General features: G+C 42.8%; 1 protein-coding gene across 1 annotated transcript in view; it reads left to right on the forward strand.

Annotated features, from left to right (window-relative positions):
* LOC144768092 (complement C1s subcomponent-like) overlaps positions 1-23,630 on the forward strand; it is a 45,129-nt gene extending 21,499 nt beyond the window's left edge. The window contains exons 4-9 of the mRNA XM_078651477.1: positions 4,916-5,044; positions 14,039-14,157; positions 14,568-14,643; positions 16,127-16,264; positions 18,935-19,009; positions 21,286-23,630. Coding sequence (XP_078507603.1) covers positions 4,916-5,044; positions 14,039-14,157; positions 14,568-14,643; positions 16,127-16,264; positions 18,935-19,009; positions 21,286-22,061 — 1,313 coding nt within the window. The 3' untranslated portion in view covers positions 22,062-23,630. The remainder of the gene's footprint in view (positions 1-4,915; positions 5,045-14,038; positions 14,158-14,567; positions 14,644-16,126; positions 16,265-18,934; positions 19,010-21,285) is intronic.
* Positions 23,631-25,993: the final 2,363 nt, after the last annotated feature.

Genomic DNA, 25,993 nt, shown 5'->3' on the forward strand with positions numbered 1-25,993 from the left:
TCAGGTCCTGATCTTCTTAGTCCTTTTCATTCTGGTCCTGATCTTCCTGGCCCTGGCCCTCCTACTCCTTACCCACATGGCTCTGCAATAACTTGTCCTGTCACAGATCATCCTAGCCTTCCCTAGTTCTGATGTTCCTTGACCTCTGGTTCATGCTAGTCTAAGAACTTTCTGGCCCTGTACTTCCTGTTCCTGGTTTGACTGGTCGTCATTCCCATGCAGTTCTAGCCCTAGACCCTTGGATCCTGGGTCTTCTGTTTCACAGGCTCTCGGTCCTGGACCTTTTCATCCTCCTCACCCTAATTCTGTTCCATCAGTCCTCCTGGTGTGGCTCCTCTGGTTGATCTAGTCCCATCGTTTGCCTGTTCCTAATCCTTCTGATCCTGGTAACCTTGGTCCATGTAGCCCTGGTCTTAGCTCAGTTACTCCTTTGTCTGGCCCTCATGTAACAGGTCTTCTAATGCTAGATCCACTGGCCTTAGTTTGTCTGGCCCTCCTGCTCCATCTTACTCCTACTAGTCCTCCTGGTCTCCAGGTTTGCCTATTCTACTTTGTTTGTGTTCATCTGACAATGGGCCTCTCTATCATGGTCCTCCTAGTAATGGTCCTATTGGGCCTGGTCCTCCTTATCCCTCTGGTACTGGTCCTCCTAGTCCACCTGGTTCATCTAGTTCTTGTCGCCCTGATCTAGGATCCCTCTGAGTCTGACACTCCTGGACCCTCTGATCCTGGTCCCACTGGACTTCATCTTACTCGTCGTTTCTAATCGATAATCTCCAGGTCCTGCTAGCCCTCCTCCTTTGTGGTTGTTGTCTTCCTGGTCCTAGTCATGTTGCTCCTGACCCCTTGCTCCTCCTTGATGTGATGTCTGTGGTCTGTGCCCTCCTGTCTCTAGTCTTTCTCTCCGTTAGTCTCCTGGTACTAGTCCTCTTTGGCCTGTCTACTTGGGTCTGCTACTCCTGGCCTTGGTCGTCCACGTCACTTAGGTCCTGGTCGGTATGCACATGCCCTCATAGCCCTCCTTGTCATTATGGTCCAGGGCCTCTGGCCCTTCTATTCCTTCGGCCCCTTGTCTACTGGGTCGAGATCCTTCTGTTCCACATTTTCCTGGCCCTCCTGATCCTTCTCATCCTGGTCCTTGTACCACTAGTGCTGTTTTTCATTGTCCTGTTCCTCATCGTCTATTTGTTCCTGGTTCCCTCTGGCATTGGTAACTCTGGTCCTCATAGATTAGATCTCCCTGGGCCTGGCTCTTCTTTTCTAGTCCTTGTGACTCTGGTCCCCTTGCCCTCCTAGTGGTTTCCCTTTTCGCCCTTATTCTCCTACTTTTAATCCTCCTACTGCTTCCTGCCCCCTCCACAATGACTTTAGTCAGGTACAGCCCCCAAGCCTAGCACACAGATTTTTATTCTTTTGGCTTCCAGATTACTTTTGCTTGGATAACACTGTCAAGTACAGAAATGGGGGCCCGGTAGAGAGAGGACCTTGCCCACTTAAAAATTGCATAACTTGTTAAAAATCAAAACAAACATTCCCAAGATGCATTGTGCAGGTGACAAAATTGTCAGTGTGGGTGAAAGGGCTGCTTGTGACATGGGACCATTAAGCATCAATGCCCTAAACGTAATCTGCTGGGTGAATAGGATGAAAAAGTGTGTTTATTCACAGGCAAGAGAGTGAATGCTGCCTGTGAATTACCCAGTTGAATTACTTACCTGTCTGCTTTCACTTCCCCATTCCATAGAAGCCCCATTACAGTGTCTCGCTCAATTTGCCTCCTGCAAGTGCGCTAAAACACTGTGCCCCAAACAGCAATTACCTACTGTACGTGTCCCTCCCTCTGGGGCCCAGATACCACCTATCTGTCTGCATTCCCTATTTGCTCCTGCTTGTTGACTGCTGCTGTGTTCCCAGATTTGAAATACTAAGCAAGCACAAACCCCCTTAAACCGAAGCCTAAATCTAACAAAAGGCCTTCCATAAGAAGACCAAAATGAGGCCAGCCCTAAAAAAATCATCAAAAGGAGAATCATGAACATTAAAAAAACACAATGGGCTCGATTCACAGAACTAACTTAAGACAAATTCCTAAACTTACTAACATTTTGGTATTCACAGAAGGCACTTACTCATCTTGGTATTCACAGAAGGCACTTACTAATTTCAGTATTCACAGAAGTTAGGAGTCCTAATGAATACCGAAAGTCTTAAAGTTAGGATTGTTCTCAGTTTAAGAGTAGTAAAGTTAGGACTACTAAATTTAGGACTCCTAAATGCCTTCTGTGAATACCGAAAGTCTTAAAGTTAGGATTTTTCTCAGTTTAGGAGTAGTAAAGTTAGGACTATTTTTCACACTATTTTTCTAGCTGCTTCTCAAATTGTAGATCCTCTCTACTATTTAGTTTATCGCCAGCTAAACAGCAGAGATAACGTACTATTTTGCCGACTGCTGGGTAAATAGCAGAGATTTTGTACTTTTTGTCCGGCAGCCGGGTAAATGAACACTTCCATACAGAAAACTTAGCAGCTACATGAGTTTTCCAGGAAGTAGACAAACAGCAAAAGGGAGAGGTGTGGCGCCGCGGCCAGGGCGACTGACGCTGGAATCTGGGGACCACGGTTCGATTACCCGGCTCCGGCGGCAGGTTAGCCCAGCACCATGTGACTCTGGGCAGTAGCTCGCTTAATCTTCCCGACGGCCCCCAGCGCCTAGAGACCCTTACGGGTGATTGTGCACTTTACAAATGTGGACTTTACTTACTTACAGCGATTGGGAACGGACTATATGGGACTCGCCTCTGGGGATGACTTTGGGTCAAATGGCTGGTAAGAATACAAAATGTCTTCCTCACAAGCTTCTTGAGGGTAGGCAGAGTGACCCCTCTTACAGCCTTGAGTGGGGAGTTGAGAGTGACATCAGTCGAGGATCTGGCCAAACTCAAGCAGCTAGATTTTTGGCCGAGACTCCAGGCAAACCTGTGTAGAAATTCTACAGATGAGCATGTAACAACTTGAGGAAGTTGGAAGTGTAGGCAGTAGTTGCAGTGGGTGGGACTAGTCCAAACCAGACTAATAGAGCTTGGCTTAGGAAGCTGGTAGAGGACTCTGAGAGCCTAGAAAAAAAGGACATTGTCATGTCACAGGACATGACCACGGGCATGTTTCTAAATAGAGATCTCTAACAGGTAGGGGCAAGCCACATGGCCTACTTGGGAAACAAATCGACTGTAGGATTTGGGGGCTATTTCTTAATTTGAGTCAGTGGTTTATGTCCAAGTCCACTGCCTCCTATTTTTGGGGACTGGCACTTAATTCTTCTCAAGAAACCTTGATCCAGATTAAGAAAGAAAAAAACATTAAAGCTGGAGGAAGAGAAAGATGGTTAACCAGTCACAAAGGGAGAAAGTATGGATGAAAAAGAACCTGCAAGGTTGAGGTAAAAGAGCAGTTAGAGTTTGGTGGTGGATAAAAGAGGCATGAAGTGGAATCAAGACTATGCATCCTTGGTATTCTGTACCCCGACCTTCAACAGTACAGGCTGCGGGTTGCTGACAAAAAAGTTGGGCCCTGGCACTTGTTCTTGTACAATTTAAGCACTGTATCTCACCAATATTTAGCAAGCAGATATGTGACGGTGGTACTGAATTTCATGGTGGATTAGTTGCCACTCGCCACAGCAACATGCTGGCGGTCGTTTGGTGCAAGGGAGTCGAATACTTGGCTGTGTGGAAGCACACCCTAAAGAATCCCCAAATCATAGCCTTCCCGTCTGCCATTTATGCAGCTGTTGAACATGGTTTGGCTCATACCATTTCTCAATAACAATGGCATAAGGACAGTGAGGGAACCTATGAGACTAACATTAGACACCAGTAACATGCCCATGGCTGAGTCAGTTGCCCAATACATAAGCATTGCAACAAAGAAGGAGGGTGATGAAGGCTGTCTTCTAGTCCTCAGGAAGCATACAGGGATTATGGGCCAGATGTACGGCCATTAGAGACTGTAACTCATAATTTGCAAACTTTATCGACCCACAAATTGTGAGTCACAATCTCTATGGTACAACAGTGCCTGAGTCACTGTTTGCGATTCCCAAATGGGTCGCAAGGAACCTGCCTCATTAATGTTGAAGAGGCAGGTCATAATTTGCGACCCACTGGGAATGGTTGGCACTCGCAGGGATGGTGACTTGCTGGGATCAGCAGACCACTATGTCGGTGTCTGCTTTTTGAATAAAGCAGTATTTTTGGGAAATGTATCCCGTTTTCCTTAAAGGAAAATGGATGTATTTTTAAAAGAAATTGAAAAGTTATATTTTCAGTGTTATAGAGTGGGCAGTGTTGCTCTAAAAAATGATGAACGACCATTGACGAAGGGGAAAGGGTCTCTTGGGACCCCTTCCAGTTTGCGAATGGCTTGCCACCAACTTGAAGTTGGTGGTAACTGCAAATGTGATGTGACTGCATTCCTGGTCGCAAAACATTCCTACATACCAGTGCAACTTTCTATTAGGAAGGGACACCCTGAACACACCCCTTCCTAGTAGCGACTAGCAAACCCTATTTTGTGAGTGGGTAATAGGTTATTGACTTGCAAAATAGGGTCTGTACATGCCAAAAAGCATTTTGACGGTCGAAATTGGCTGGATGGGCAGTTTGCGAGCAGTAAAATTCTTCGTACATTTGTACTTTTGTGTTTACTGTCATAGGGTTGAGCTTCAGTTACAGTCTGCTACTTATATAACATGCGCATGTTCCAATGGTGATTTTAGGTCCACCTGATCGTTATGTTACCTTTTGTTATGTTAGATATTGTTGTAGCTGATGTGGAATAAAAATTCTCATCAAACAGAGTTGTTTGTGTAGTAACCTTCCCCAAAACATGCCCTTTCTTTCTTTCTTTTACTGACCAGCCTTCGATGAATGTGCCAACAGCATCATACCCTGCGCACACTACTGCCACAGCCACCCCGAGGGCTACTTTTGCTCATGTGCCCACGGGTACACTTTGGGAAAAGACAAGGCATCCTGCGAAAAGACGGGTGAGTGTTGTGTTGTAATGTTAGCGGTAATGATAATAAGCAAAATTAAAACTAGAAGTAATAACACTATTAGAAATCAAAATAAGAAAAATTATACAAATGAGAAAATAAAAATAACAATAATGGCATTTAAGTTAAAGTAAAAGTAATGTAATTATAACAATTGTAATTATGAAAGAACTATATACTAATTATATAATGATAAAAAACAGCAATATTAAATAAAATATTTGCATTAACAACAGTGCAAAAAACATACTGAGTCTAGAAGCCCAGTATATAAATGAACAAGGGGAACCCAGGAACCCTGGGACCTGGGTAATTAAGTGATAAAGAAAAACAGTGGTCCATTGAGGGGGAAGTGTGAACCTCTACTTCTGAAAATATTGGTTTAACCATCAACAGACTGATTCCATTTCAAACCAAAACAATTGTATTCAATTTGTTCAACAGCAGAAAAAATCATTGAAATTTCATAAACAAGTGAATTTAAAGATAAAAAGGTTATCTCAAGCGGTGCAGGTGCGCAGTGCAAGTGAGATAAGTGGGTGTAAAGTGCGCTGGTGCTATATAGTCTATGTACATAAATAGTGACTGTCAGTCTGACATAGAAAGAAATGCTCCAGAATCAAATAAAGACAGTGCACTATCATTGTGTCATATATTAAGAAGCCCAGAGCAGGTTTGCTGGCATAGCACAAATAATAAACAAATAAATGGAGGAGTACCACCCTAAGACCTGAAGAGGCCTCAGTTGAGTGGGGGGGGGAGGGGGGAGAAGAAGCAAAAGAAAAAGAAAAGGGAGTTGTCCTTTTCTAAGAAGACCCCTCACTCACCAACCTGGTTGTTGACATGCTTCATCATCGGGGTCCCACCCGAACAGCCGAGTGCCATCCGGGTGTGCTGTGCTGTGGAGTTGTGAGTGTAAAAAAGTGAAATAAAAATTGTCCTGGTATAACTCAGTAGAAAAAACTTTTATTCTTGAGCTACTGGACGACTGCTGCTGCGCCTAGTATGCGACCTCCGCTCCCAGCAGCAGCAGTCGTTCAACTCGGGCACAATAGTGTCAATAGGGTTAGCGATACGATCCCAACTCCCATGAGGCACACTAATCTGGAAATTCCAGATTTTTCTCTTTCTTACACTGGATGAAAGGGCGCCAACTGTAAGTATACAGTTGGCATTTGGTGATCGAGGGCAGGGTACACCTTAGCGTGTGTATACCACCCAGGTCACGCACTCTGGTCCTGACGAAAACCTGGCAATTTCCTGTTACAGGTTGAAACATGTAGACCGTCACTTTGCACTTCTTTTCACTATTTATAGATAAGAATGGACCAATAATATCCATACATGTATCTGACAAACATTTTTAATATTGTCCAGTAGCTCAAGAATAAACGTTTTTTCTACTGAGTTATACCAGGACAATTTTTAATTAACTTTTTTACACTCACAACTCCACACAAAAAAAACCCGCTCCACTGTAGTCAGGTGTCACAGCACACCCGGACGACACTCTCCTGTTCGGGTGGGACCCCGATGATGAAGCATGTCACCAACCAGGTTGGTGAGTGAGGGGTCTTCTTAGAAAAGGACAATTCCCTTTTCTTTTTCTTTTGCTTCTTCTCCCCCTCCCAGTCAACTGAGACCTCTTCAGGTCTTAGGCCCACATGCATCACTGTTGGTATTTGCGATTCCTAAATTGCGAAAATTAAGGAGTCGCAATTTAGAAATCGCAAATACCTATGCATTAAAAATTGGCAAATATTTTTGCGATTTCTTATTTTTCCTTATTTGCGATTCCCAATTTTGCGAATCGCAAATAAGGAATCCCTTTACATTGATTCCTATGGCCCTAGAGGCCCATAGGAATCATTGGGAAGGCATTCTCATTTTGCGATTCGCAATTGAGGAATCGCAAAATGAGAATGCAATTTCAAGGGTGCAGGGGGGTCCAAAGGACCCCCCCTGCACCCCTGAAATGTAACATGAAGTCGATTTTTCACACATACATGCCCCAAGGGCATGTGTTTGTGTAAAATGAAAGTTTCAAAAAGGCACTTTTGTGCATTTTTGAAACTTTTCGCAAATTAACATGAAGGTTGACTTCATGGTAATTTACCACTTCTAATTTGTGAATTCGCAATTTTTTTAAAATGATGCATTGAATTTAAGAAATTGCAAAATTGCGATTTCTTAAATGCAATCGCAATTTATGAAATCGCAAAAAAATTGCGATTTCTTAAATTGCAAAAAAAAACTTGATGCATCTCAAAAATTGGATTTGCATTCGCAAACGGCCGAATTTTGCTATTCGCACCGTTTGCGAATGCAAAAACCAATGATGCATGTGCCCCTTAGGGTGGTACTCCTCCATTTGTTTGTTTATTTGACCATTAAGGGGACCAGGAGTATTCCCCTCCACGTAGTTGAAATCCCTTTCTCTCTCTCTTTGTTTTACATAGCACAAACGATGCTAGCCTCGGTGACCATCTACTCACCGTTGCTTACTGGTGCTGATGGCATTGCTCCAAAATGCAACTCTTGACTTCTCTTTTCCAGTTGCAGTCTGTAGGTTGCCTCCCTTTTCCCTTCCACAGATTGACATCCTCCCAACCCTTTTGTCTGCAACTATGTTTTTAGGTCTAACTAATCACTGCTCTTGCTGTTTGCTTGATTCCATGTCTTAAATTTATACAGGGGCCCTTTGGTCCAGCCACTTTCTGCCATTGGCTACTTTGAGTTAGACCACTACAGTCATTGCTTATAAGAATGGTCTATCCCAGTTAGGATCAGGACAGGGCATTTTTCAGGTGTTTACATCTTATAGTGGTGACAGGCCAAGCAGTTTGTGCCTCTATCACAGCTGATGAGACAGCTACAGGTTGGCCAATGCAGTGCGTGGTTCCTGGACCGCAAACCAGGAAGAGATTCACACTATACTATTCGATTGGAGACTTGCATGTGAAATGACTGGCAATGGAAACCAGCTAGGGCTGAAGTGAGGCACCTCAGAAACACTAGAGCCATATAATGATAAAGGCACGGCTGGGAGAGCGGGAGTTGCCTGATCACAAGAGGTAATCTTCATAACTAAATCCTAATTTTTCTCATCACAGTCTCACTTGTCTTCCTATCCTAAAGAAGGCTAAGACCTCTTGACCTTTGCATGTCACTGAGGGGATGAATGCCACTAGGTGAGCGCCTGGCTGTCGGCCATTTTTAGATAGTTTATCATTTTTAAGATGGAAACCTTGTTTAAATCAATGTTGATCTACAAAGGGGAGTTTATGCTATCTTCTCTAAAGACGTAGGCAAACCATGACATGCAGAGTTCACAGATAAGTCATAAAGTCATGTAATATGGATATCTGCAACCTTTTCATTGACCACTAAAGTTTCAAGAGGATGCACAGAAAAAGTGTCCTTTAAATATTCCTTCCTTCCATTCTTCTGATGCTCCTAACCTTACGCTGGACAATCCTGAGGAGCAGGGTTAGGGGAAAATGGATTTTTTATGATTGTTTTGTTTGCCTTTTTCCTGCACATGACAAACATTTTCCATGTGAAGCAATTTCTCCCCTTACACATAATGACAAATTGGGAGTGCTATGGGCACTTTTCCACACTTTCTATATCTCTTCTCTTTACATTTTCAGGTGTTAGTTTATAGAGTAAGTCTGGGGATGTGACACATTTGTGTAAATGCACACTGACTTGCAAGTTTGTGGATGTTCACCACATGTACATTGCCCGCGGTTCATTGATGATATATAGACGCCCAAAATATCCCCATACACAAATATCGCGTCATAAACATCGATGTACAAAATATCGATTTTTTTATATATGTAAAAAATTATGTTAAATATATTAAATAATAAAATAACGTAACATTTTTGGGGGGGGATTTAATATACATTTCAACAAATATAAGAAATACATTTAATTTAAAATAATCTAAACATATATATATATATATAAAATGTAATATATAAATATTAATACGTATATATATATTTACTTCAAAACAATTAATAAACAATTATGTTTTCAATTTTATAAATATATATATAAAAAGTACAAATAAATATATATATATATATGTTTGGGATATGCCCGGTACCCGCCCTGGGAACAGGAGAACGCGAGCAGTTGAGGTATCTTACCTCTATTGTGACATTTTGCTTCTGGCATTTAGCCCCTGCACATTAGTCTCCTGGAACTGGTGGCTGTGGCGATACGAGGGGTCCCGAGGAGGGGCTTTGTCTTCAGGGAACAGCAGAGTGAGTCATCGTGCCCTACCTTTTTGGGGTTCCGCTACGGAGAACTTTTTCATCATTATCTCTCCCCCTATTTTTCACCGACCTGTGTTGCTTGAACATTTGGCACCCTGGGAGTTGTAGTTCGTGGTAGCACAGACAACCTGCAACCGGTTATCGGCATTGAGAGGGGGAGGAGCAGACCCTCGGCAACTACTTACAGGCAGCAAGGAACAACGCACAGTGATTGACTTATCTGGTGTTGGGCGCTGATGAAGGCATTAGCCGAAATGCATTCGCCGCCATTGGAACTGAAACCTGTGGAATAAAGCTTTTCTTACCTGTCCCCTTGGGCTCCTGCTTTGTCATTCGTGAGGGAGGTTGTTTGGAGACTTTACATGAGCCAACCAGCGGCACATTTCAGGAGCCCTCGTCACACTCTTGGGTCCGGACAATAGCTGGCACGCCTTGCGGCATTGTTTGGTTTTTCCTGTTTGGGATATGCCCGGTACCCGCCCTGGGAACAGGAGAACGCGAGCAGTTGAGGTATCTTACCTCTATTGCGGCATTTTGCTTTTGGCATTTAGCCCCTGTCCATTGGTCTCCTGGCACTGGTGGCTGTGGCGATACGAGGGGTCCCGAGGAGGGGCTTTGTCTTCAGGGAACAGCAGAGTGAGTCATCGTGCCCTGCCTTATTGGGGTTCCGCTACGGAGAACTTTTTCATCATTATCTCTCCCCCTATTTTTCACCGACCTGTGTTGCTTGAACATTTGGCACCCTGGGAGTTGTAGTTTGTGGTAGCACAGACGACCTGCAATAGGTGATCGGCATTGAGAGGGGGAGGAGCGGACCCTCGGCAACTACTTACAGGCAGCAAGGAACAACGCACAGTGATTGACTTATCCGGTGTTGGGCTCTGATGAAGGCATTAGCCGAAATGCATTCGCCGCCATTGGAACTGAAACCTGTGAAATAAAGCTTTTCTTACCTGTCCCCTTGGGCTCCTGCTTCGTCATTCGTGAAGGAGGTTGTTTGGATATATATATATATATATATATATATATATATATATATATATATATATATATATATATATACACTTATAATATAAAATGTAATAAAAACATTATATTATAAATTTAAACTTTTTAATATGTATTAGTCTTTAAACTTAAATTATGTACTCCTTTGAGTGCAACAGTAGGGAAAGTGTTGGATAGCAGAGGGGTAAAAATTAATATTCCCACTCCATTGAGTGCACCAGTAGGGAAAGTGTTGGATAGGGGAGGGGTGAAAATTATTATTCCCACTCCAGTGAGTGCATCAGTACGGAAAATGTTGGATAGCGAAGGGGTAAAAATTACTATTCCCACTCCAGTGAGTGCAACAGTAAGGAAAGCGCTGGATAGCGACGGGATAAAAATTACTATCTCCAGTGAGTGCAACAGTAGAGAAATTGTTGGATAGCAGAGGGGTAAAAATTCATATTCCCATTAGCGTCAGTTAAAAATTTAAAACAAACAAAATATCAAGTACAACAATACTTTAAAAAACAAAAAAAGAGAACATATATAAAATTATAAAAAATGTACAAAAGATAAAACATATTATAATGTTAAAAAAATCTAACAAATACCTAAAAAAAAAATTCTTTTAAAAATTTTAAAAAAATTTCAAAAAATTATTTTCAATAGAAATGATTTCTTTATATTTATATTCAACAGCATTAATTATTACATAAATGTAATCTTTTTTATTTTCTACCCTATAACACAACAAAATTCACAACACACATCTAAATAAAAAAATATATTCCTCCATAATTAACATAATTACTTATCAATTAAAGAAATATAATTAATTTAAAAAACAAATTAAAACAGATGGAAATTCATTTACTCCCCAAACATTACCCCTAAAAAACTGAAAGCCATACACAAAATAAAAATAAACAATTACCATACATCTTTATGAATTGATGAATTAATATTAATGCTCAAATAATTAATTAAACATAACTTACTTTCCACCCTCTACCCCAATAAACAGCACAACCCACACCTAAAAATCATTACACAATTTCCTTGACTAATTTTACATTAATAAATTAACAGCAATTAACAACAACCTATTAATTAAATTAAAACATTTTACTTCCCACCCTTTACCCCTATAAACCCCACAACTCACATCTAAAATGTATTACACAATGGACATATTTACATTTTAATTATAATTAAATTGCTTCCCACACTATTCCCCTATAAACCCCACCACCCTCCCCTAAAAAAATCCAACAATTAACATAATTATTTATCAATTCATTATTAGTAATTAACAAGCAATTTATACATAAGTAATAATAAATTAATTCTCTTAATTAACACGATAATATATGTATTAAATATTTATTAATGTAAATGTAAATGTACATGTATTTATATAGCGCAAATCACCGACACGGTTTCTAAGCGCTTGCTTAGGGAACCCGTCCTGGTATTCCCCTGTGAGAAACCCCGGCAGGGTGTCCACAAGGTGAAAGCCAGGCATCCCGCCGCGAGGGGCCGTAGTGGAGATTAAGCAAGCTATTGCCCAGAGTCGCAGAGTGTGACCCCGTGAGTTGAGTAGGCACCGGAGCGAGAATTGTCGAGTCCGTGGATTTTTTGAGCCCGAGACCCGCCGAGGCGGGAAATCGAACCCTGGTCCACGGTCGATCTCAGCTTCCGGGTCTGCCGCCTCTAACCACTGAGCCACGCTTCTCCACAATAAATACAAATATTAATAACTTTATTATGATTAAATTACTTCCCACCCTATTCCCCTATAAACCCACGACTTACTCCTAAAAAAATGGCACAATTAACATAATTACCAATGAATTAATTAATAATAATTATCAACCAATTAATTATTATTTAATACTAAATTAATTCCCACAGTTAACACTATAAAATCTAAATTAAATAAATACTAATAAATACAAACATTTCAATATATTTATTATAATTAAATTACTTCCCACCCTTTTCTCCTATAAACCCACAACCCGCTACAGAACTAGAAAATGCAAAATGTAATTAAAATACAATGAATAACTACTAAAAATGTAACACAAATATTAAAAAACAAAAGCAATACGTATACAAAAAATTGTTCACATCATATTAAAATCCACACTAAAATACATAACACTAATTAAAACATCGATATGTTAAACAGCTATATTTTTGCAAATTATATTAATGACTTTGATATTTTCAAAAAAGATATTCTTACCTTCAAGCCGATATTCTTGACCATGATATTCTTGCTGTCAATATTTCTGCATCGCGATATTTCAAACTCAATATTTGTGTATGTCGACATTTAAAACTCGATATTATGTCTGTGCACTCTTTGCCCGCTACCAAAAGGGATCTAAGAGAAATACCCATTTCTCCAATCCACGAGCACCCTTGCAGTTTTTGCACATTGATAAGTATTTGATTTGAATTAGCCATCAATTATGATTTTGTGAATTGAGATCTGTTTCGAAGCAGAAATTCAGCTTTTTTGTGAGCTTAATATACTGTTCCATGTTCAAAATCACTGTGACTCACAGTCTGTTCATATTGTTACTCCTCACCAATCCACAAGTGATTGGATTTTAGTTTGATATATGCTTTTAGACTAGCGTATTCTCTCACTATTTGATGTAATAGACTGGGGCACTGCACGATGATTCATTTTCACTGTCTACCAAACACCAATGTTTTTTTCTCCAATTTCTCTATCCCTCTTTTCGCTAGGGTCTACGGTCATTTTACACCCGCTGATCCCACCTCCTGTTCTGCATTTTGACTCATGCCCAGTTTCCAACAAACTCCTGTCCCCTGCTTGACAGCAGCACGCATCTACCTGTGTCCCACCTTGCGCATATCCTCAGGGTTGGATCAGTGCAGGATACACCCACGTTAGGCTGAGGACAGGTAACAGGAACGGATAGGCCTCAACCCATCCAGGGCTGAAAGTAGCCCCAGGGAAGTAGCACACCATGTTTTTTATGGGCACATACATCCTGCGGTGGTTATACATATACATACAGCGCTAGACCCTGAAGAACCGGAATATTTCTGGCACTTCTCCTCTCAACATCCTAGAAAACTATGAGTTTTTATCCATGATATTTTCATATTTGTACTTTATAATGAATGTTTTGGACTCATTTAAAATAAATTTGTGGAGGAAAAATGAAATGTGCGCTCCCCATGCTTGGTCAGTGGAGTATCGGGCTGTTGTTCTTCTATGTCCAGGTCTGCTTTTGACTCTGCCCTCTGCTTGCAAGTCCCCTCCCACCACCTATCTTCTCTATGTATCTAGTTCCCCTACCCCTCCACCAGCCACTTCCTATCCTGCACAGCAGTCTCCCTTTCACTTCGAGGTCATAGCTCCATTCTTCCCATGTATATCCAATCTTGCTCTCCTTCCTCTTGTTAACCTGTGCTTTCTGTGTGTGGTTGAGTTCCCTCCTTGCCTGGCATGCTCCTGCTGAGTCTTTCTACTCTCCTCTCATTTTTACACATGCCTGCCCATCTCCCTCTTCTCTCCATGGCCCATGCTGTTGGGCTTCCATTAAGCTGATGCAGTGGACAACGACTGCCACATCACATTTATTCTGGAGAAGGACAATGGTGGACCTCAGGTGAATCAATGTCTTACTTAATATCATCATGATTCTTAAACCTCTAGGTTTACTCTGCACAACAGAAGTGCCATCGCATGCGAAGCAAGAGCCCACACTAACAAAATATACAGCAGGCCAGGTTGTGAACGTGACGTGTCTCAAAGGGTACGAAGCTGTGATGCCGGTGAGTAAGACATAGAAGTTGGTCACCCTCCCTTCTACTGCTTACTTTACTAAAAAAATTGCTTGGCTGTCACTGCCCACTCTTTTGCAAACTTTCTTCAAACTGAAACAAGCAAAGGGCGTAAGGAAGAAGAGGATTTTGAATACAGAACATAGAGGTGTCATTCTCCAAAATCATAACTGGGAATGTTAGGTGATGTTCAGACTATGATTAAGGTAGTTATGCTTGATAACATTCAGACATGTAGACTTCACAGCTGCAAGAGGCCTATGGATGCACAATAGAGGGAGCCATCGTTGCACCATCCTTTCTCTGCTTCTCCATTTACTCTGTCTTAGGGGATCTTCTCCAGGTATACTTAGCTTTGCTCAGGACCAAACTCTGTCTGTATCTCACCTTGTATCCTTTAGGACAAGAGCAGCAAGACCTCCTACCTGGCAACATGCAAACCGGATGGGCAGTGGAGTCAGTACCACCACTGCCAATGTGAGTATGTTGACCGATCATGTCAGGTCTTCTGCCAGCGTGTCCGTGGAGCAGGGTAGTGTTGATTCAAGTGGCAGGTGGAGTTAAAAGGTGTGTAAGGAATCTCAGATTTGAAGATCTTGCACAGGACCCTGCATATCTATACTTTAACCTGTGGGAGACACTATTACAAGGCAGGTCAGCAAAGAAGGGGTTACTCCCTTTGGTCCAAAATGTGTGGTGAGGTACAAGTAGAAGAGAGGACAAACTTTTGGTTTGTCGACACACAAACAGCACAATCATTTTCTAGAGCACAACATCTTCTTATAGCTGGACCAGGCCATCCTAGGAAAATTGAGTTAAAGAGTCCCTCAAAGTGACCACCCAGTTGGCTGGAAGGTATGTGGCTTTCATAAAAGAAATGCCAATATACCAAGAGAAGACCCAAGCCCAGTGGCACCAAGGTAATAGCTGTAGAGGAAATTGTAATAAAATTACACTTACTTGTGTCACAAGAGAGAATGTATACATGTCTTCACAAAATTAAACAGTGAATTAAATAGTTACCTGTTCATTCGTGGGCTTTATAAAGGTTAAAAAAGTTAATTTGAAATTAACACAAATTGCTATTTATGGCTCTTGAGCAATATTGGGAATGTTATTTAAAAGTCATAACGAAGTTTAAATATTTTGCAATATTTAACTGGAAGGTTAATATGATTGTTAGAGGTTTTCAAAGTCGTCCTTATAGTTAGAAGTTTTGGAAAAGTGTGTTTGTAAAAAATAGTTTTGAGCTAGAAATTTTCAAATAGAAAATTGAAAACAGATTCGCATGATTTCAAAATGTTCAAATTGTTGAAAAAGGTTTGAAATTGAAATATTTTTAAATTAAATATAAAAAAAGTGAATTCCAAAATATATTCAGGAGCAACGAAGAAGTACGAAGTATTGCTTTACAAACCAAATTCGGAATTTTAAAAATGTTGCAATTGCTAATTAAAAAGTTAAAGCAGTTTTTTAAAAGCGTTAAAGAAATATACCAGACAAACTGAAAGGTAACAAATCTTTCTGAGTTTTGAAATCAGTTGAGGTAGTTAATACATTTTTAAAGACATTAAAAGCTGTTAAACAAGTTGGAATTCTGTCCAGTTAGAACATTTGTATAAGAGCGTTAAAAAAATTGCAGTTGCTTGAAAGAAAAACTCTAGAATAACTTAAAAATTTCAAAAAATGGTGCACTTTTAAGAAATAGTTTTGAACATATCTGTAGTCTGTAAATACATTTGTTGGATATTTCAATTGAAAACGAATAAACAGTACTTTTTCCAGATGAGTAAAATTTGAATTGTAGCATATTCCATGACATTGAAAAATGATGTCAAACATTGGGTTACATAATAAAAAATGGGAGAGAGAAATTGTCAAGAGAGGTGATATGGAAGAGACTGTCGAGAGGTGATGATCTTAAGCAGAAAATCGATGACCTATTTCATTTCCTCTTTAGTGATGGATTGCGGCTCTCCAGTTGAAATTGATAATGGCCAAATCACATATTTATCAGATGCCGAATTGACAACTTATGGAGCAGCTATTCAGATCAACTGCACGTCAGTCTACTATGAACTGAACCCTCCAGGAGACGGTGAGCAGTCTAGGTGCACATGGGGGCGCCATGGGTCTTGGTGGCAGCATATGCACATCACATATAATCCAATGTAGCCTGGCGTAGTCTGCAAGAAGCATGTTCTAATTCCGAGTAAATTGTCTGTGGGGTCATAAAGAGATGAGAACCATATTTAGGGGGTCATTAGGATGACGGGCGGACTTAGTCCACCCGCCATCCTATCTGAATTCTGGACCGCCCGCCATAAGGGCGGAGGTCCCGTGGGGCGTATTAGGATGCGCCCGCCACAGTGACGGGCGCATCCTGCATTTATAACATTGTGGCGGGCGGTGCTCTCTGCGCCGCCCGCCACAATGCTATAAATGCATGTATGCATTTGCATACACAAAGCGGCAGGCACCGCGCGGTGCCTACCGCATTGTATATGCAAATGCAGGGGGGTACCAAAGGTACCCCCCTGCACCCCCACCCCTCCTTCACTGTGGGGGCCCGCAGGGGGCCCCCAAAGTGAAGACCGCATGCCTTTCCGTGGCGGCAGAACCTGGTGGAATTAGTGAGAAAGGGGAAATGGCTAACAGTTTCAATTGAGTTGCACAACATTTTTGTATACTTTAGCAGGACTAGTTAGTCAGCCCTTGTGGCCAACCACGTATTATGACAAAGTGGCTGTCCTCCTTTCAGGGCACGTTGACCTCTTTTTCTGCAGGTCAATGGGTACTAGTGCTCTGAGGTCAAAGCTTGTATCCCGGGCACTGGTGTAGCAGCCAGCAATCAGCTGGGTAGGTTTGGAGTACAGTATGAAGGTAATTTGATGGTGCCCATGTGACTTTTCACCTGAGAGTCAACTTTTTAGCACATGAAAGTTAGGGATGGGATGTTTGCGACCAGTGTCCTGCCCAATCATATGTTATCTCTGCCTAGACCAATCGGCAAAATGTCCCAGGACGCTGCTTATGGCTTTCCTGTGTCTCTGAGGAGATTTATGTGCTGTTTAGCACAATAAGGACTACCAACATACTGAATTCATAACACAACAATGCAGGGCTCTTCTTTAACGCACATGGGGCCATATGTAGGTAATCACATATTACCGATTCCTAAATACCGAATTTTACCGATTCGGTATTTAGGAATCGGTAAATGTGATGTAGGTAATGAATCGGTAAATTTTACCGATTCAGTATTTACCACTTTGGTAATTCCCAATAATTCCTATGGGCCTGGAGGCCCATAGGATTTCATGAGAAGCCATTCACTATTACCGATTCGGTAAATACCGAATTGGTAATAGGGGGAACACATTCAAGGGTGGCAAGGTGTCACATTGACACCCTGTTGCACCCCTGAATCGTGCATGTGTGCACATGTGGCACATGTCTGCCACAAGGCACTTTTAAAAAAGCACAAATTAGCTTTTTTTATAGGTTTTCTTGTAGTTGGTGGTAAATAACGAATCCTTAAATGAAAAATGCACTCACTTGAGTGCTCCCTACATTAAGGATTCGGTAATTTACTGATTCGGTATTTTAAGAATTCGGTAATTTACCGATTCTTTAAATTACCGATTCGGTAAATTACCGAATCTTTGAAACCTGCCTCCTACATCTCAAATCCCTAAATACCGGTCGGTAATGGTGAAATTTACCGAATTTCACCGTTACCGACCGGAAATGCCCCACCTACATATGACCCATGGCTTCCTTCTGGCCATAGCCTTTGCAGACTCCATTTTCCTATACATTATGTAAAACATCTTTGAGGTAAACAACACCTTCTGTTTTTCTGTATGACATTTTAATGCTATTGCCCTAGAAGAAGAGGACTATAATTTGGTTTTGGTAACCATTTCGAAAGTTTAATGATATGTAGGTTTCACATTATATTACATGGAAAGAAGTGCCAATTTATCATAAAAAAGATTAAATCCATCGTACAGTAGATCTCTAATATTTAGGTTTAAGGTTTTGAATCATAAAATATACACCAACCTGTAGTCTGCACTGCCAACACCTGGTAGAGTGCTAGTAAAGTGATGCATGACCTCATATCAGGCACACACCCAATGGGACGATAACGTGCCAGCTCCATGAGGTAATCATGTTTATTCCATGAAATGGAACTTAACAAATATTAAAATTTATTTTTTCATATCTATAAAATTTACTTATTTGAAAGACCGGTAGGCTTGTAAATGGCTTACGGGCATTTTGTAAAGTTTTGTGGATGGGATACGCACTCACAAGGTGGTGTATAGTTCATCGCCCGCATTACAACTGCCTAAGGCTATAAATGAATGCACTTGCAATAGAGTGGACTGAACACCCACCATGTTTGTGATGGAATATCCTGTCTGCCAAAATCTAAACAAGGCCCTTAACCTCTTCCATGCTGATGACGGCCCTCATTCGTCATGCATCACGGTGGGCGTGTGCTGATGACGGCTGGGGGCCGTCATGATCCCGCCCACTCAATAAAACGGCCGCACAGGCGTAGGATTGCCGCCGCGCCCAAGGGGTTAATCACATTTTAGGGCAAAAGGGTAGTGTCAAAGGCAGCCTAGATGTGAAATCCCACTTCCTGTAAGTGGAGCTGTCAATAGATGGTTGTAGGGTCACTTCTGGTCTGTCAGGGTGGAGGTAGGGTTGCCTTCTTCATCTCTGTATAAGCACAAATGCTTGTTTTCTCTAGGTGTGTACCACTGTTCTTCAGACGGACTCTGGAAGTCAAAAGATGGACAAAGCAATATGCCAGAATGCACTGCAGGTAACACAGGAAATGGTTGGGGAAGGTGGTGCTGCCTTGGATTAGTCCTGCATGTAGTGAGGGTTGGTTGGCAGTAGAGAAGGAAGTCTGGATCAAACTATGGAAGGATGGATGTAAAGTGGTGAAGTATAAAAGCAACATGGGAGGTTTTGATGCCAAGGGTGTTGTAGAGAGACATGGGCTAAGGGAGAGGAATGAACGGATGCTTGGAAGTAGTGAGGGTTATATGGAAGACGCATTGAGGCATAAATTGAGGTACAGATTGAGGGAGAGAGAAATGGACAGGAGTAGGGATGTAAAAAGAGAAAGAGGTGCAAGGTGGAGTGGTGTGGCTCACTGGTTAGAGGCGGCAGACCCAGGAGCAGAGGATGACCTGGGACCAAGGTTCAATTCCCGACGCGACAGGGTCTTGGACCAGGGTCAACAGACTCGATAATTCTCGCCTCGGTGCCTACTCTAACTGGGAATCACACTCGGCAACTCTGGGCATTAGCTTGCCTCATCTCCACAACGGCCCCCCACATATGCCGGGGATGCCTGGTTTCACCTTGGAGAAACCCAGTAGGGACCATCTCACAGGGAAAGCCAGGACGGGTTCCCCAGTGGTCTACAGCGCAGAGATACTCCTTCGGGAGTCGATTCTAGCGCTTTAGAAACCCACAATCAATCAATCAATCAAGGAGGTAGGGTGAGACATAGGGAAGATGAATGTGTAGAGGGTGGTATGATTTGGCGGGAGGTCTACAAGGGGGAAAGAGCAGAGAAGTTAATGGTTGAAGTATGGAGATGTCAACAGAAGGATAGACGGAGGATCACACGAAGGCAGTGAGAGATGCACAGGGTTAGAAAAGAGTTGCGGATGGTCAAAGGGAGGTATTGTGGTAGGTAGCCTTCAAAGGAGAAACGAAGGTAAAGACTAAAGTATGGAAATGTGAACAGAAGAATAGAGGGAGGGTCGCCGATGCAAGAGATATGAAGGCAGAGATAAATGCACAGAATTAGGAAAGAGGTGCAGTTGAAGGAAGGGAGGGAGGTACTATGGTAGATAGCCTTCAAGGGTGGGAAGAAGCTGAGGACTTATCTAAAGACATATGATCAAAAGAAAACAGTGAGTATGGTAGGTGCAGGAGGACATGGTAAGGCAGCAGTGACAGGTGCACAGGGTTATAAGAATGGTGCAGATGTTCTATGAAAGGATATCATATGTAGAAATATTCCTTGACATTAAATGCATGCCCTAAATATTGTTTAGAAAAATGTCATCTTATTGGGTGTAGATTTTCTATTATTTTTGCCAAAGGATATTTTTGTGAACAATATTTAGGATACAATATTTATGGCACACAATATTCTGGCAACTCTATTCTAGTACCATATCAGCGTAGATGAAGGAAGGGGGTATGGTGGAAGTGAGGGCTGTAGAGGGGAAGAAACTAGAGAGCGGGTGCTAGGGGCCAGATGAAGAACCATTTTAATGGTTGTAGATGCTGCAATGCGATCTCTGAAAAGCATTTCCCATTTTTTTACATCCATTTACCAATTCAGAGATCTCTTTCTGACTCAGTAAATGGGTTTAGAAATGGAATATGAATAGAAATTTGGAAGTGGAGTGTTGTAGGCATCCTTCCAAATTGTGATTGGCACCCTGATGTATCAAAAGTTGTGGCTGGCATGAATAAAACTTACCTTTGCCTCCCGTCTTGTGTCGCGTGTCCTGCTCTCTCTCTGCTCACTGGAAGCAGAAGCAGGCAGCCTCCCTCTCCTGCCCTAAGCCAATCACAATGCTGCAATGGCAGCATTATGATTGGCTAGGACGCCGTCGGTACAGGCGTCTATGGGGAGGCCGTTTTCTCCATGCAGGCCACATGGAGGAAATGGGAGAGTGCTGATGACTGGTTTGGTCGGCCCTGAGGCCGACCAAACAGTCAGCGCCCATAACATTGGGCTAGCCACTCCTCCCTGACCCTCCCACCCGCCCGCCCCCAACCAGGCATACCCTTCTTCTGCTTTCTCGCAGTGTGAGAAGCAGAAACGTAAAATGGTATTTACACCATTTCACATTTCTGCTTCTCGCAATGCGAGAAAGCAGTGGGGCGACGCTCCTCCACCCACGTGGAGGAGCCGCCCCTGGCTGTAAAATAAATTGGTTGATTCCAGGCTTTCTTTTCAAAGCCACTATATTGCTAGGCAATCCAAATCAGCCAGAGACATATAAATGCCGTGCCACCTTCGGATGAGCTTTTGAAGATTGACCTCCCCTTCTTCTCTCTTCCCAGTGTGCGGGTTCCCTAGTAAACCTATTGAAGGAGAAGCGCGTGTGTTTGGAGGAAGCAAAGCCCAACCAGGTAACTTCCCTTGGCAGGTCTTCGTTAGCCCGCAGAGGGGTGGAGGAGCCCTAATCTCGGATGAGTGGGTCATGACAGCTGCCCACGTGGTAGATACTCAAGAAAGCGTTGACATGCACATTAATGTAACCAACCTGGGAAAGATGGACTTTGCCATTCAGCTGACTGTCAAAGAGATCTTCATTCACCCAGACTGGAAAGAGAACATTGGCTCGAAGTTACGTACAAACTACAACAACGACATTGCTTTGATCAGGCTCAATGAGAAGGTCACAATGAACCAGTTTATCTCTCCCATTTGCCTTCCAGGCCCAAGTCCACACTATGGACTTCAGGAGAAGACAATTGGGTATGTATCTGGGTGGGGGAGAATAAATGCCAACCAAGTATCAGATGATCTAATGAAGGCCCCCATCCCAGTGGTAGCGATGCAGAACTGCAAAGACATGAAAGGGGGGGGAGGTATAAAATACCCTCAAGAAATGTTCACCAACAATATGGTATGTGCAGGGGACAAACTGACGAAGACCGACAGCTGCAGTGGGGACAGTGGGGGAGCGTATGTGTTTAACCACCCTGATGACTACTCCCGCTACTATGCAGGGGGCATTGTATCCTGGGGCCCCCCGGCCTGTGGTAGCTTTGCCCTCTATACCAAAGTGGGCAACTATCTCCAGTGGATAAAGGATACTATGAAGAAGGCCTGAGTGCCCTCTTTCCCTAGTGAGGATGTACAGCTGCATTAAGATAAAAGAAGAAAAGTTTCAAAAGGCAGAAAAATTATGGGGCCTATTAGGATGGTGGACGGACCTGCGTCCGTCCGCCACCCCCGAGGTAGAGGAAACATCCGCAGGGGCTGCGGCGTTCCCTCCTAGCAGATTAGGATGTGACTGCCACCCTGGCGGTCACATACCCTATGTTTAACATTGCGGCGGTTGCTGCTTGAAGCAGCGCCCGCCGCAAGGTTAAAAGTGCATGCATATGCAGGGGGTACCATAGGTACCCCCCATGTGCAGCCCCCACCCCCCAACACCCTGGGGGCTCACAACGAGCCCCCAAAAACAAAAGACCACGTACTTTTCCACGGCGGAAAAGCCGCTGCGGAAAAGCATGTCTTCTGCCCCATCCTAATATGGCTGGCGGTGTCTGATAGACACCGCCACCATATCAGAGCTTTTCCGCCGCGGTCGGAATGCGACCGTGGCGGAAAAGCGGCGGGCGGTCTTCCTGACCCACCAGCCATCCTAATCTGGCGGTGGGTCTTTGGAGCCTCCGCAGCGGTGAATCTGCATCCTACGGGCCGGCGGTGGCTTCCGCCGGCCCGGAGGATGCGGATTCACCGCGATCCTAATCGGCCTCTAAATTAGCAGTTAAGGACACAGCCCCTTAATCCCACATAATGCAGAACAAACACACACACACTGCACTACATTTCACCACCCTTGAAGACATTATTGGAGACAGGTCTGAGTCTGGGAGAGACTTCTTATCTACTGCATCAAAAACAGACATACTCTCTTGCACAACAGAAAAAACAGAAAGAGACCTCTCACCTCCAATGCAAAACACATGTAGCATCCTTCCCTCTACTGAGAAACTTGAGAACAAACTTTCTCCTCCTGGAGAATTCTTACAGCAGACCTCCGGGCTCCCTCAGAGAACTGACCAACCTCAGACCTCTCATTCCTATAGAGAAATCAAGAACAGGACTTCAGAGTGAGAAATTACATTTCATCTCCTAAAGAAAAATCAAGGACATCCCTCTCTCCTCTCACAGAGGAATGAGGGACAGTCTTCATACTTCACATGGAGAAATCAAGGACATACATTGTAACTTGTATGGGGAAATCTGGGCCATGTCTATCACTTCCACCCCCAATTAGAAATCAGGTATATACCTTGCATCTCACACTGATAAATGAGGGACATATGTATACCTCATATTGCAAAACAAGGGCATACCTTGTACCCCATACAATGAAATCGTAGCCGCTGCTATTGCCCAGCACGAGAAATCTGATTTATACCCTTCACCTCACCCAGAGAAATGTAGGGTATCTTTTTACCTTAAGGACATTCTTTGTACCTCTTACCAGGAATTGTGGGCCACTGCTATTGTCCTCAATGAGAAATCAGGTATATACTCTTCACCTCACAAAAGGAAATGGGAGCTAGATGGGAAACATCCTTTACCACGCAACTTTTACCACGCAGCGCCTTTACAACGCAGGTTTTACAACGAAAACCATTACAACGCATTGCACTGGGGGGCGCTCTAGGATAGGTAATAGTTTTAATTTACTATCCAACACCTTCCCTACTATCCACGGGGACTGGAGTTGGAATAGTAAATTAAACTATTCACTATCCAGCACCCCCCAAAGCAATGCGTTGTAATGGCTTGCGTTGTAAAACTTGCGTTGTAACAGCATGCGTGGTAAAAGCATGCATTGTAACAACATACATCCGAGCTAGATTCATACATCTATAGACAAATTCAGATCAGACCTTGAACGTCATACGAACAAATCTGAGTCATACCTCTTTCCTCCCACAGATAAATCAGGACCCCAAGATATCAGAGACATACAGACATACTCATAAAGAACATAAGAGCCTTCCTCTCACTCACACTCAAAGAAATATGACTTGAAGAGGGTGGTAATTTGCAAGTATTTTGCACCCACAATTGCGGACGCAAAACATTCCTGCGAGTCGCAAAAAACTGTGACTCGCAAAATAGGGGTTGTACATTCCCCATGCTTTTTTTGCATACGCAAATGGGTTGGCAAACTTGTTTGTGCATGCAAAAATGGTTGTACATCTGGCCCATAATTCCCTACAGATTCGCACTGGTGCAGGCTGTGTAAATTGTGTAAATTGTAGCACTGGGATGGCTTTCAAAACATATTGTAAGGTGAGGTTACTAAGAGGCTTAGTGGGGGAGGGGCACATTTAATTTCTCATTTGAGTGCTTTCTGAAAGCCCTTTGTACTTATTCATATTTTGTTCATTTGATTGCCATTTTAGATCTAATGTTTTTTTTATTATCACAAAAGGAAAAGAAAACTGCTATGTGATTAATGAAATGTATACAATGTACCCATTACTTTTCATGTTTAATTTTGTTTGAAAATGTATGAATACAGGGTGTATGTAACTGAAATCCAGAGTGTAATTTATGCAATCATAGGTTTGAGGGCTCTCAGTCAGGCAGATGAAATGCAGAGTTGAGAAGACATTGTGACCTTGACATGGAATCCTGAATCCCTGTAATTTAACATGAATAAATAAACATTTTCTAAATCACTAAATTCTACCTAGTTCCTAGGCCAGAAGAGATTAGCTTACATTTACACCCAACTCACCTACTGAGAAGGAAAACTCATGTAGTGACATCTAGCATCTAGCACACAAAAGAGAATTTATATCCAGGCTGTCATTTAGAGTAGGGTGGTGACATCAAACCCACCAAAAGTTGGCTTGTGCCTCTACCCTGATTCTAAACCACTTTTTATCTGACCATGGCACCTCAGCTGGGTCTGCCACTGAAAACCCTTTGCCGGCGTCCCTGTGCCGCGGGAAACATCCTTTACGACGCAACTTTTACCACACAGTGCCTTTACAACGCAGGTTTTTCAACGCAAGTCATTGCAACGAATTGCGCTGGGGAGCGCTCTAGGATAGGTAATAGTTGAATTTTCTATCCAACACCTTCCCTACTATCCACGGGGACTGGAGTTGGAATAGTAAATTAAACTATTCACTATCCAGCACCCCCCAACGCAAGTCGTTGTAACGACTTGCGTTGAAAAACCTGCGTTGTAAAAGCATGCGTGGTAAATGCATGCGTTGTAACAACGTACATCCCTCCGCCGCAGGGCAGACGCCTTCACTGCCTCTGAAGGATAACACTACTTAGGGCAGGACTTCTAATGGTGCAGTGTTTGAGGAGCATTTTCAGCAAAAATTGGGGACTTACCCCCCTCTACAACAACAAAGAAATCAAAGGATAAATCAGTGACAGACAATTCACAGCAGAGACAGAATATTCACATCATCCAAGGAAGTGTAGGAGAGACTTCTCATGTCATTAGGTCCAGGGAACCTTTGCAGAAAGGAAGCTGTTGCAGTTTCTGGCACGACAAGTGTACCCTGCATCCGCTACTCCAAGTAGGGCCCACTATCGTGTGCTAGACCTCTTTCAGCTACTGTACCACCCATGTCTTGTTTATCCCATCTGCAGACTTCAAACTGCCTTATTTACCCCATAATCATCAGTTTCTACTTAGGGATGATGATTGGGGATTGTGTGTCGATACCCGGGGAGGTAGTAGTCGGGGCAGGTTTTCGGTTAATTCAACTGAAACGTTTTCACAGGGTGTACTACACAAGGAGCCAGTCATTCAAGAAAGGGAGGACTGCCAAAGACCATTGACTCTGGTGACTGTGGGATGAGGGGTGCCTTGATTCACACTGTTTGGGAGTGTCTGGGGGCCATGATAATACTGGGAGAGGTTATTGAAGATGTCAGACTTTAGGGTGATGCTCAGTTTGATCTCCCTAGGCATATGGGGGAACAACCCCTTGATTGTTATGGCTTGCTCTTTAGTAATATCCTGATGGTGGTGTGGAGGGA

The sequence above is a fragment of the Lissotriton helveticus genome, chromosome 7, assembly GCF_964261635.1.
Source record: "Lissotriton helveticus chromosome 7, aLisHel1.1, whole genome shotgun sequence".
Taxonomy (NCBI): Eukaryota; Metazoa; Chordata; class Amphibia; order Caudata; family Salamandridae; genus Lissotriton; species Lissotriton helveticus.